At 44.8% G+C, this 13,693-nt stretch overlaps 1 protein-coding gene across 1 annotated transcript in view; it reads right to left on the bottom strand.

The window, feature by feature from the left end:
- LOC138662629 (kinesin-like protein KIF14) overlaps nt 1-13,693 on the bottom strand; it is a 148,165-nt gene that overhangs the window by 44,932 nt on the left and 89,540 nt on the right. Inside the window, exons 15-16 of the mRNA XM_069748469.1 lie at nt 5,360-5,520; nt 1,794-1,941 (exon numbers count right to left, since the gene is read on the bottom strand). Coding sequence (XP_069604570.1) covers nt 1,794-1,941; nt 5,360-5,520 — 309 coding nt within the window. The remainder of the gene's footprint in view (nt 1-1,793; nt 1,942-5,359; nt 5,521-13,693) is intronic.

The raw sequence follows: 13,693 nt of genomic DNA, 5'->3' as shown, positions 1-13,693 counted from the left end.
CCCCCCACCATGCGATGGAGCTTAAGGTTAGAGGGGGACTGTCTGAAAAAGGACGGTGCAGGCACCCTAACGCCATCTTCCCTTCAGAGGATGAGGAGAGGGACCGTCCGCCTCCTTCCATCACTGCTGTCTGAGCATTGGTGATGCAGTAGAGGCTGCACGGACACTCCATATGCTCCTGTGCAGCCTAGGGTTTAGCTACCTTAGGGTGGTCAGGGCTGAGTCTGGCAAGAGGTCCCACATTGCAGGAGAGGATATGTGGAGGCGACACTCCACGTGCTTGCCCGTTGTTGGTTTGGGGAGATCGGACCCCTTCAAAAGGGTCCGTCGCCCCTATCTCATTTCCAATGTGAAGAGGAAAAATATGGAGAGTCTGGAAACCAGACCTGTGCCTCCTTCAGACACTGAGCATAAACTGGGTTCGCCTTCGACCAGTGTCAGGGTGTAAACGACGGAGGAGGAGCTAAACTTTTTTTTATGTTTACTTAGCGTCAGCCTCCTGGCGGCAGTAGCATACACCCACAGTCCTGTGTCCCCCAATGAGACAAAGGAGAAAACCAACATGGGGATGCCCCCCCTTTTGACAACCAGCATTGCTAAAGCAGACAACTGGTGGCTGGTATTCTCAGGATGGAAAGGAACGCTTTTCCTGACTCTTTCCACTAACAGATGCGCCTTTTCTTGGAGGCTGCAGGCTGCTGTTTTTAGTTTGTAGCGAGGAAGGTGGGCCAATATCAGTGGCCCCTTACCAGCCACTGATATTGGAAGTAAATTTTATCCCTCTGATCACAGCTGCAGGCTCACTCAGTGTTTGCTGCGCTGTCATGCACCTGACACCTTGGCAAACACTGGATGATCGAGCCTCCCTATTCAAGTGAATGGGGTCCAGGTTACAGTTCTGGTACTCAAACTGGTTTTTAACTGTTCAGCCAAACCTGAACATCCAGGGATCTGCCCATCTCTGGTAGTGACATAAGGGCAAGTCCGTGTTAACGTTTGGGATTAGCCCATAGAGAGAGGGTCTTCGCGTTAGGGCAAGTGACTTCTATCTGTAGGGAGAGAGAGTTTGGTGGGCCAAGTGAGCAGTGCTGCAAAAAGGAGCGATTCATTTAAAGAGGAGACTTAAGGCCAGGGATAGCTAGATCCTAAGGAAAGTGACTGAATAGTTACAGTGGCCTTCTGGAGAAGGGTCCGTGGATAGGATTAAGAGTCACGGACCCCCAAGCTTGCAATGCCTAATGGGTCTGAACAGGACTTATTCTGTGGGACTAGTGGGGTTCCTGAGAGGTAGATCCAGGGCACCATTAGTGGAAGAGATAGGACGGGGAACCGCTGAAAAAGTAGAGAGACTTTCTTATCAGGAATGTGGCGCTCAGGCTTAATTGTGGAGACATAGAACAGAACAGTGAGTCTACAAAGACCTGGCATAACTACAGAGAAAGGACATGATGTGAGGGGAAAACGCGTTATGCTCTAAAGGAAACGACCATCAAACTTGTGATGGCTATCTCTTGTAATTAACCTTTGCCAAGTATCGTACACCAACCATTTTATTTTAAAACAATGGTCTCCTTTAAGGAGCTGTGAAAACTATGGGGTACATAAGACCCGCATGGGCTCAAAGCCCTCGCAGCACACATCCACATACCCAACCCGGACCAACACTTTCATGTAGTGTGCCAGGGCGTAAAAGGACACTAGTGCCTCGTCCGTGGCTACCTCCCTACGCTACACTTATACAGTCTTGTTTGAAGAACCCGCTTATCTTTTAAGGTATTTTTGTATTCACAAACCAGCTGTTTTTCTAGTTGTTTGATGTGACCTTCATAAAGCTTTTTCTGCTCTATCAGTTCCAACTGAGCCAGCGCCTTTGCCCCTTGCAGTTCTTGCATCATCTCTTTCTGGGCCTGCAGCCTTGCATCTTCAATCTCATTTTCAATCCTGGAAAGTAAAAAATTAATCACGAGACAGGCCAAAAAATAAACCACAGAACTTACTGAAGTGAAGCGCTGCATAACTACTAAGCACACGTCCTATACCAGGCAATGTTTTCATGCAATTTAAAAAGAAAAAAAAAAAAATTACATTAGTACATTAAAATAAAATAAGAAAAACTGAAGAAAAAATTGGGACTACTAGAGCTGCAAGCATTCCTATGACAGGTCCATTGCAAAAAAATGCTGGAAAACTCCCTAAAATTGCAAAATACTTATTGACTAACAGATTACAGTGTTTAAAGAATTTCACAAAATAGCATTTTTTTGCTGAAGGTCATAACATAGTAAAAGTTTAACGAATATATAAGTTTTCTTTGCATAAAATTATTTTATTTCTAAAGGGTTCAAGTGGTTTTTGTTTTTTTTTTTTGTTTAAGAATAGGGCGACCATACAAGAAGTCATTCAAGCAAGAAGTCAATCAAGCACCTCCTGCTCCAATGCCTACTAGGTAGACAATGGTCACGAACACCTTGTCCTCTCTTGACTGGTGGAGGCAAGAAACGCTCAGTCATCCAGTGATTGGTTAAGCAAGAATTTCCTGATTTTTCCCTGAAGGGGGAAATACGGTAACTGAAAAGCTAGAAAAGATATAAGAAAAATGGTTATCAATGGTGAAAAATGTTACTTTGTTTTGCCAGACAAAATTCATTATCAAATTTTTGAATCAAATTGTAGCCTAAAATGTAAATGGAAAAAAAGTTTGTCGTAGGGCGATACAGAACACCTATCCCTGAATACCATTAATCGCTCCAAAATTTCTAAATTTTTCGATAATCAAAATACCGGTCAGAGCTCTGTTTTTCGGATGCCAAGTTCTTAGAGGTAAATTAAAGCATGAACATCTAATATATGAAGAAATACAAACAGAATATTAGCAGCGCCCTGAGCTACAGGTAAGCCGCTCCGCTTCTGTTCAGCTTTCAATTTCGCAGTCAGTGCATCAGTACTGGGTGTAAAGGGGGCTGGCTGACATTCTTATTAGAGCACCTATAAAATCAGGTGTATGCAATGGCAGGTGACGGAATTTGCTATAGAAATGAGCTAGTCATACACGGCACCGGTCATGTGCTAACACAAGAATTGCACTGCTGAGTTATGCACAAGCTGGACAATTCAAGGGTCTACAGCCTCCATTAGTTAGAACTTCGGAAATTACAGTATATCATAATTTTACATTACATTTACATTGGTTTCACATTTGCGGTTGTGTCCGCAGCGTTTGGGACGCATACATCTGCATGCATCTTCATTTCCTATCTTTAACATTTGCTTACGCATGCGTCTTTTCGCGGTGTGCAGCCGGGCGCGGCTAAAGCACCATGTTGCAATTTTTGAGGCGGCAAAATTCCGTCAATTGATGAGTGCGTAAAAAAACCCGCATTACTGTCTATAGGAACGCATCTGTATGCATGTCTTTGCATATGCATGCATTTGATGCGCTTGCGTACTTCGGACTGCGCATGTCCAGGAACTGATTTAGACACGCCCATTGAGACACACCCTCCTGGAAATATCAAAAGCATGTGCATAAAAAGCACAAGCGCATGCAAAAATGCATGCAAACGCAGTGCTTTTTTGCCGTCATGCGTAAGCTGATGCGGACAAAAAAACGCTGCGTTATCAAGCGTTTTTGCATGCGCTTGCTGATGATACGCTGCGGACTCAACAGCAAGTGGGAAACTAGCTTTAAAAGCGGCATTTCCATCTTGGTAAGCGATTAATGAAGATCAAAAATTTGGGATTCCAACTAATGTTAAAAATGAAGGGGTTGCAGTTTTTTTTTGTTTTGTTTTTTAATGCTGCATCCTCATATTGTTGTTATTGGCCAACATCAGCCCCCCTGAACCATATGATTCTCCCGCCAGGGCAGTGGGGATACTCTGTACCGGGTCCGGTCGCAATTAAAAGGGTGGTCACAGTGGCAGCGACCCGGTCTGTGGCCCTGGGCACTCAAGTAAAAGGGGAAAGGTCGTTAAAGAGTTTAATAAAGTTTGCATTTGTAACGCCACCTGTGAGTCTCGGTCAGAGGGGACCGACGCTGCTTAAAGGGGTCCTCTGGGGCTATGTTACTGCAGCAAGGATGGTGATGCTTCCCACCAGTGAAGCGGGGTCCCCAGGGCTCCCGGTGTGTTTGGCATGGATGGTGAATGCCACCAAATAAATGGAGGACACAGGATTGCAGTCTTTACCTGGTTTACTGATGTTGTAGTCAGCCTCTGTCCAGGGTACAGGCAACAGGTGTAGATGGAGTCCAGGCAGCCCGAAAACAAGTGGGAATCCCTTTGACAGGTCAGTTTGGGAGCCTGTAGTGTCTTAACAAGGTTCTCTTGCTGTCTTGGGACAGTAGCTCCACGGTAGGCAACTTGAGCTGTTTCTCTGGTGTCTCTGTATATGGTGACTCTGGCCTCTGGAATGCTGCTGTACCTCAGGTTTTATGTGGACAGGTTACTTTCCGCCCTCTGTCCTCCGGTTCTGCTGTGGGACTTGCAGTTCCACACATCCTCAGGCCCAGTTTCTGCGCTCAGCTCTGATGGGCCCAATCGTAGCCTCCTCAAGCTCCTCTGTTCCTCTCTGCCCCTTCACTGTGTCTCTTGTCTGCACCAGACTGTCTAACTCTTTCCCAAACTCCAGTCCTCACGGACACCACAGGTCATGTTCTCAGGATTTCCTTAGTATTGCACAGGTGGAAGTTTCATCAAGCCCTCAGGAATTCTCTCACCTGTGCAACACTATGGAAATCCTGAAAACATGACTTGTGGGGTCCGTGAGGACTGGAATTTGGGAAACACTAGTCTAACTCCTCCTCTAGACCAGGATGTATATCGAGGGAAGCTCCCCTAAAACCAGGTTCTGAGCTCCCCCTTCTGGCCTGGAGTCAGAATGTGTTGAATGTAATATTACCTGCCAAAGGGATTTCTTGTGTTTCCAGGCATGGCATTAGCATCCTCGAGAGGAAGGCAGCAGCATCACTGTGGTATCTGAACTCCTTTGGTGCCACAGCAAATCCATGATCTTAGAAACTTTGAGCTGCTTGTGACATCAACTCTGGCAGGGCCACTGAGCTCAGAGTTGCACAAGTGAAGAGCAATTTTTTTTATTATTTATTTTTAATTAAACATACATTTTTAATTAACAAATTGCAGCTAGGGAAGAGGGATTTTCCCAAAACCATTACACCCCTTTAAATTAAGGAATATCAAATCAATTACTGTGGTATATACAATAACTAGGTCTATGCAGAGATTTGGAGATGAATACTGTTATAGCAGCTAAATTAATTTTTTTTTTAATTCCTAAAACACCAGATTTAAGATGTTGTACCTTTTTGACACCAAGGATAAGGATAAATGTACCATCTTACCTCTGTCTCTGGGCATCAATGAGTTCACACTTTGCATATTCAAAGTCCCTGAGCCGCTCTTGGCCTCCACTTCCTAAGTACACAGTCCGGCGATTATTTTGAACTTGTGTGGGGTGGTTAAACCGGAAGTAATGATTTCCACCTAGAATTACTCGATCACCCTAGAATATAAGAATTTAGTCTCATCAATGCAGTGATACAAGTAAGATTGTCATAATTCAGAGCAAATGTCATGAGACCAGAACTGTGCACAAAAACTTAATTACCGTCTATACTCGAGTATAAGCTGAGATTTTCAGCCCATTTTGGGGGGTTGAAAGTCCCCCTCTCGGCTTATACTAGAGTCATACCCAGGGGTTGGCAGGGGAGGGCAGCGGGGACTGTCTAGTTCTACTCACCTACTCCTGGCGCGGTCCCTGCAGGTCCCCGGCGCCCCAGCTTCTTCCTGTACTGAGCGGTCACATGGTACCACTCATTACAGTAATGAATATGCGGCTCCACCTCCCATAGAGGTGGAGCCGCATATTCATTACTGTAATGAGCGGTAACGGTGACCGCTCAGTACAGGATGAAGCTGCGGTGCGGGGAAGCAGGGACTGCATAGCACCGGCAGCAGGTGAGTATAACGGGGAGGGGAGCGCTGCACGATATTCACCTGCTCCCCATTCCGGCGCCGCTCCATCTTCAGCGTCTTCTGCAGTGACGTTCAGGTCAGAGGGCGCGGTGACGTGGTTAGTGCGCGCCCTCTGCTGAACGTCAGTGCAGAAGATGCTGAAGATGGAGCGGCGCCGGAGCAAGGAGCAGGTGAATATTGCAAGTGCTGGGGGCCTGAGCGACGGAGAGGCGAGTATGTGATTTTATTTATTTATTTATTTTTATCGCAGCAACAGCAAATGGGGCAAGTGTTTGTATGGAGCATCTATGGGGCCATAAGGTTTGTGCAGTATTATATGGGGCAAATGTCTGTATGGAGCATCTTATGGGGCCATAATCAGCATTTGTGCAGCATTATATTGGGCAAATGTGTCTATGGAGCATCTTATGGGGCCATTATTAACCTTTATGCAGGATTATATGGGGCATATTTTAATATGGAGCATCTTATGGGGCTATGAAACTTTATGGAACATTATATGGGGCTCCTGATTCAATATGGATATTCAAAACCACTTAACCTACTGATGTCTTAATTAATTTTGCTTTTATTGGTATCCATGTTTACTTTTGACATTTACCGGTAGCTGCTGCATTTCCCATCCTAGGCTTATACTCGAGTCATTAAGTTTTCCCAGTTTTTTGTGGCAAAATTAGGGGGGGGGGGGGGTCGGCTTATACTCGGGTATATACAGTACCTACAGATAATGGTAGTCTTGTTTTCAGAACTAGTCCAAGAAAAAACCCTCTTTACATACTATAATATACACACACTTTCCAACTATTGTCATGTACTGTTATTGCATGCGAGAATTTATTTCTTTGCAACCCCACATTTCAAGCACTTATTTTTCCATTGATGTCTCCAGATAAGGTCATGTTCTTTAACCCCTTCCCGACCTGTGACAGCGTATGCGTCATGAAAGTCGGTGCCAATCCGACCTGTGACGCATATGCTGTGTCACAGAATGATCGCGTCCCTGCAGATCCGGTAAAAGGTTTAACTCCCATTTCACCCGATCTGCAGGGACAGGGGGAGTGGTAGTTTAGCCCAGGGGTAGTGGCTTCACCCCCCCGTGGCTACGATCGCTCTGATTCACTTTCAACTGCCAATCAGAGCGATTTGTAATATTTCACCTATTATAACTGGTGAAATATTACAATCCAGCCATGGCCGATGCTGCAATATCATCGGCCATGGCTGGAAACATTGGTGTGCCCCCACCCCACCGATCGCCCCCCCAGCCCTCCGATCTGTCCTTTACACAGCTCCGCTCCCCTCAGTCCTCCTGTCCGCTCCCCCCGTGCTCTTATCCGCTCACCCCCGTGCTCCAACCACCCCCCCTGCAGTCCAATCCACCCCCCCGCAGTCCAATCCACCCCCCGGTACTCCAATCCACCCCCCCGTGCTCCGATCCACCCCCCCGTGCTCCGATCCACCCCCCCATGCTCCCCCCACCCCATCATACTTACCGAGCCTCCCGTGGTCCGTCCGTCTTCTTTCCTGGGCGCCGCCATCTTCCAAAATGGCGGGCGCATGCGCAGTGCGCCCGCCGAATCTGCCGACCGGCAGATTCGTTTCAAGTGCATTTTGATCACTGCGATAAAACCTATCGCAGTGATCAAAATAAAAAAAAATACTGAATGACCACCCCCCCCCCTTTGTCACCCCCATAGGTAGGGACAATAATAAAATAAAGAATTTTTTTTTCTTCCACTAAGGTTGGGGTAAGAACTAGGGTTAGGGTTAGGACTAGGGTTAGGGTTAGGGCTAGGACTAGGGTTAGGACTAGGGTTAGGACTAGGGCATCGGTATGTGCACACGTATTCTGGTCCTCTGCGGATTTTTCTGCTGCGGATTTGATAAATCCGCAGTGCTAAACCGCTGCGGATTTATGGCAGATTTACCATGGTTTTTCTGCGCATTTCACTGCAGTTTTACAACTGCGATTTACTATTGGAGCAGTTGTAAAACCGCTGTGGAATCCGCAGAAAGAAGCGACATGCTGCGGAATGTAAACCGCTGCGTTTCCGTGCAGTTTTTCTGCAGCATGTGTACAGAGATTTTTGTTTTCCATAGGTTTACATTGAACTGTAAACTCATGGGAAACTGCTGCGGATCCGCAGCGTTTTCCGCAGTGTGTGCACATACCTTTAGAATTAGGCTATGTGCACACGGTGCGGATTTGGCTGCGGATCCGCAGCGGATTGGCCGCTGCGGATTCGCTGCAGTGTTCCATCAGGTTTACAGTACCATGTAAACCTATGGAAAACCAAATCCGCTGTGCCCATGGTGCGTAAAATACCGTGCGGAAACGCTGCGTTGTATTTTCCACAGCATGTCAATTCTTTGTGCGGATTCCGCAGCGTTTTACACCTGTTCCTCAATAGGAATACGCAGGTGAAATCCGCACAAAAAACACTGGAAATCCACGGTAAATCCGCAGGTAAAACGCAGTTCCTTTTACCCGCGGATTTTTCAAAAATGATGCTGAAAAATCTCACACGAATCCGCAACGTGGGCACATAGCCTTAGGGTTAGGGTTGGAATTAGGGTTGTGGTTAGGGGTGTGTTGTGGTTAGGGTTGTGATTAGGGTTATGGCTACAGTTGGGATTAGGGTTAGGGGTGTGTTGGGGTTAGTGTTGGAGGTAGAATTGAGGGGTTTCCACTGTTTAGGCACATCAGGGGTCTCCAAACGCAACATGGCGCCACCATTGATTCCAGCCAATCTTGTATTCAAAAAGTCAAATGGTGCTCCCTCACTTCCGAGCCCCGACATGTGCCCAAACAGTGGTTTACCCCCACATATGGGGTACCAGCATACTCAGGACAAACTGCGCAACAATTTCTGGGGTCCAATTTCTTTTGTTACCCTTGGGAAAATTAAAAAATTCTGGGCTAAATAATTATTTTTGAGGAAAGAAAACGTATTTATTATTTTCACGGCTCTGCATTATAAACTTCTGTGAAGCACTTGGGGGTTCAAAGTCCTCACCACACATCTAGATTAGTTCCTTTGGGGGTCTAGTTTCCAAAATGGGGTCATTTGTGGGGGATCTTCAATGTTTAGGCACACAAGGGCTCTCCAAACGTGACATGGTGTCCGCTAATGATTGGAGCTAATTTTCCATTTAAAAAGCCAAATGGCGTGCCTTCCCTTCCGAGCCCTGCCGTGCGCCCAAACAGTGGTTTACCCCCACATATAGGGTATCAGCGTACTCAGGACAAACTGGTCAACAACATTTGGGGTCCAATTTCTCCTATTACCCTTGGCAAAATAGGAAATTCCAGGCTAAAAAATCATTTTGGAGGAAAGAAAAGTTATTTTTTATTTTCATGGCTCTGAACCCCCATGTGCTTCACAGACGTTTATAATGCAGAGCCATGAAAATAAAAAATAACTTTTCTTTCCTCCAAAATGATTTTTTAGCCTGGAATTTCCTATTTTGCCAAGGGTAATAGGAGAAATTGGACCCCAATGTTGTTGACCAGTTTGTCCTGAGTACGCTGATACCCTATATGTGGGGGTAAACCACTGTTTGGGCGCACGGCAGGGCTTGGAAGGGAAGGAGCGCCATTTGCCTTTTTGAATGAAAAATTGGCTCCACTCTTTAGCGGACACCATGTCACGTTTGGAGAGCCCCCGTGTGCCTAAATATTGGAGCTCCCCCACAAGTGACCCCATTTTGGAAACTAGACCCCCCAAGGAACTAATCTAGATGTGTGGTGAGGACTTTGAACCCCCATGTGCTTCACAGAAGTTTATAATGCAAAGTCCTCACCACACATCTAGATTAGTTCCTTGGGGGGTCTAGTTTCCAAAATGGGGTCACTTGTGGGGGAGCTCCAATATTTAGGCACACGGGGGCTCTCCAAACGTGACATGGTGTCCGCTAAAGAGTGGAGCCAATTTTTCATTCAAAAAGTCAAATGGCGCTCCTTCCCTTCCAAGCCCTGCCGTGCGCCCAAACAGTGGTTTACCGCTACATATGAGGTATCAGCATACTCAGGACAAATTGGACAACAACTTTCGTGGTTCAGTTTCTCCTTTTACCATTGTGAAATCAAAGAAATTGTTGCTAAAAGATAATTTTTGTGACTAAAAAGTTAAATGTTCATTTTTTCCTTCCATGTTGCTTCTGCTGCTGTGAAGCACCTGAAGGGTTAATAAACTTCTTGAATGTGGTTTTGTGCACCTTGAGGGGTGCAGTTTTTAGAATGGTGTCACTTTTGGGTATTTTCAGCCATATAGATCCCGTAAACTGACTTCAAATGTGAGGAGGTCCCTAAAAAAAATGGTTTTGTAAATGTCGTTGTAAAAATGAGAAATCGCTGGTTAAATTTTAACCCTTATAACTTCCTAGCAAAAAAAAATTTTGTTTCCAAAATTGTGCTGATGTAAAGTAGACGTGTGGGAAATGTTATTCATTAACTATTTTGTGTCACATAACTCTCTGGTTTAACAGAATAAAAATTCAAATTGTGAAATTTTCAAAATTTTCGCCAAATTTCCGTTTTTATCACAAATAAACGCATAATTTATTGACCTAAATTTACCACTAACATGAAGCCCAATATGTCACGAAAAAACAATCTCAGAACCGCTAGGATCCGTTGAAGCGTTCCTGAGTTATTACCTCAAAGGGACACTGGTCAGAATTGCAAAAAACGGCCAGGTCATTAACCCCTTCATGACCTTGGGATTTTTCGTTTTTCCATGTTCGTTTTTCACTCCCCTCCTTCCCAGAGCGATAACTTTTTTATTTTTCTGTCAATTTGGCCATGTGAGGGCTTATTTTTTGCGGGACAAGTTGTACTTTTGAACGACATCATTGGTTTCAGCATGTCGTGTACTAGAAAACGGGAAAAAAATTCCAAGTGCGGTGAAATTGCAAAAAAAGTGCAATCCCACACTTGTTTTTTGTTTGGCTTTTTTGCTAGGTTCACTAAATGCTAAAACTGACCTGCCATTATGATTCTCCAGGTCAGTACGAGTTTATAGACACCTAACATGACTAGGTTATTTTTTATCTAAGTGGTGAAAAAAAATTCCAAACTTTGCTAAAAAAAAAAAATAAATAAATTGCGCCATTTTCCGATACCCGTAGCGTTTCCATTTTTCGTGATCTGGGGTCGGTTGAGGGCTTTATTTTTGCGTGCCGAGATGACGTTTTTAATGATAGCATTTCGGTGCAGATACGTTCTTTTGATCGCCCGTTATTGCATTTTAATGCAATGTCGCGGCGACAAAAAAAACGTAATTCTGGCGTTTTGAATTTTTTTCCCGCTACGCCGTTTAGCGATCAGGTTAATGCTTTTTTTTAGTTGATAGATCGGGCGATTCTGAGCGCGGCGATACCAAATATGCGTAGATTTTATATTTTTTTTATTGATTTATTTTGATTGGGGCGAAAGGGGGGTGATTTAAATTTTTTTATTTTTTTAACATTTTTATCAACTTTTTTTTTTACTTTTGCCATGCTTCAATAGCCTCCATGGGAGGCTAGAAGCAGGCACAACTCAATCGCCTCTGCTACATAGCAGCGATCTGCTGATCGCTGCTATGTAGCAGAAATGCAGGTGTGCTGTGAGCGCCGACCACAGGGTGGCGCTCACAGCCACCGGCGATCAGTAACCATAGAGGTCTCAAGGACCTCTATTTTTACAATGGAGACGCATCGCCGACCCCCGATCATGTGACAGGGGTCGGCGATGACGTCATTTCCGGCCGCCCGGCCGGATGCGGTAGTTAAATGCCGCTGTCTGCGTTTGACAGCGGCATTTAACTAGTTAATAGGTGCGTGCAGATCGCGATTCTGCCCGCGCCTATTACGGGCACATGTCAGCTGTTCAAAACAGCTGACATGTCCCGGCTTTGGTGCGGGCTCACCGCGGAGCCCTGCATCAAAGCAGGGGATCTGACCTCGGACATACTATCCCGTCCGAGGTCAGATAGGGGTTAAGGTCAAAATAGGCTGGGTCATGAAGGGGTTAAACAAAAAGGGATTGCACCATTTGAGGTTTCAAGAGGGAACCAGTTAGTCAATTCAAACTATGGGCAGCATGATTGCAGTTAGGTTTTTTTCCCCTTCCTTTTAAATGTTTCCATGCCATTTTCCAATTTTTCCTCCCCTTCTTCAGAGAGCCATAACTTTTTTATTTTCCATCAATACAGCCATCCGAGGGCCTGTTTTTTAGTGAATAAGTTGTAATTTTGAGTGACTTTATTTTATCATATAGTGTGTTGGGACAATGGGAAAAAAATTCCCAATATGGTGAAATTGCAAAAAAAAAAAAAAAAAAAAATTGTGAACTGCATTTTTTTTTTTTTTTTCCATGTTCACTATATGGTAAAACTGACATGGCAATACTGACCTGGCAATATGATTCCCCATGTCACTATGAGTTTATTTATTTAAATGGTCAAAAAATATCTAAAGTTCATATGAAACTTTGTTACTTACCGGTAAGAGGATTTTTCACAACCCATGACAGAATCAAGAGAGGGGCTCTGCCCTTCAAAGACAGGAAACTTTCAGGCTAAAAAGGGCAGTACCTCTCCCTCACATCAGTGGGATTACAGATCACAAGAGGACCAGCAATGGTTATTATAATTTAAAATTTACCAATACCACAACAAACTTAAAACGTGAACTTAACACCGGTGAAAGAATTGCTCACCCACACATGACAGGAATATAACCGTGCCCTCAAGGGTTCTGCAAAATCCTGTTACTAGTAAGTGTCATGAACCGGGGGTGTTTGGTTGCCCCAGTTCTTTCTTCAGGGATTTATTTATATCCCACTTCCGGTTTGGAACTTGCAGCTCTGGTGTCCTCCTTACCCTCAGGTCAATCAGGGAACTGCACCTAGGATAATTAGTCGCCAGAAAGGCTGCCCGCTATGTACTGGCTATTGGCAGTGAGGGCGATAGAATCATTCCCAGCCACAGCCGAGCAATACACTTATAAACCCTGTTCCGTTACTGCCAGCATTACCCAACAAGTTCAGTATGATCTGCTGCCACTAGCTCCTATTTTTATGACTAAAAGCGGGTCAGGAGCCAACCCAATCAGTATTGTAATTTACCTCAGAGGACGTTGGAGGTACGTTTTAGAGAAAGGACAATGAGACTAGTAAATATTATAGCTTTTTCTCCAAAAAGATTAGGCAGTGTTTACAAAAGGTATAAAAATTATATTACAAGATGACACAATCATGTATGTACAGATCGATTACAAAATAAAAGGGATTAAAGATGTAAGTAAGCTTACATTTGTCTTATATCATAGCTGACCATATGGCTTGGGGAAGGGGTGACATCAAAATGCATCACAGAGTCTCTTTAGCTGGCTCCCCATGCAAAAACCTAGTGCAAAATGAGTTCCCACTAGCTTATACCTCCCTGGTATCGACATCACCGAGTGGGCTGCACCATGAACTCGACTCCCCTTTCCAAAGAGACTCAGAACTTTATTAAAACTCATATCCGTCATAGAAAAACGCTGGGAACCTCGTAGAGTGACAACGAACGTATTACATGTCTTCTCACGAGGCTAGTTTCCATTTAAGTCTACACATGGGGTAGCTGTGTGACCTGGTTAAGTAGTAATCAGTTCTGCTTGGTGCCGAGCTTAGAAAGATACTGTGCATGTTGCTCTACCCTGGCACATCCCAA

Source organism: Ranitomeya imitator, chromosome 2, assembly GCF_032444005.1.
Source record: "Ranitomeya imitator isolate aRanImi1 chromosome 2, aRanImi1.pri, whole genome shotgun sequence".
Classification (NCBI taxonomy): Eukaryota; Metazoa; Chordata; class Amphibia; order Anura; family Dendrobatidae; genus Ranitomeya; species Ranitomeya imitator.
This window is presented reverse-complemented; position numbering and strand designations above follow the sequence as displayed.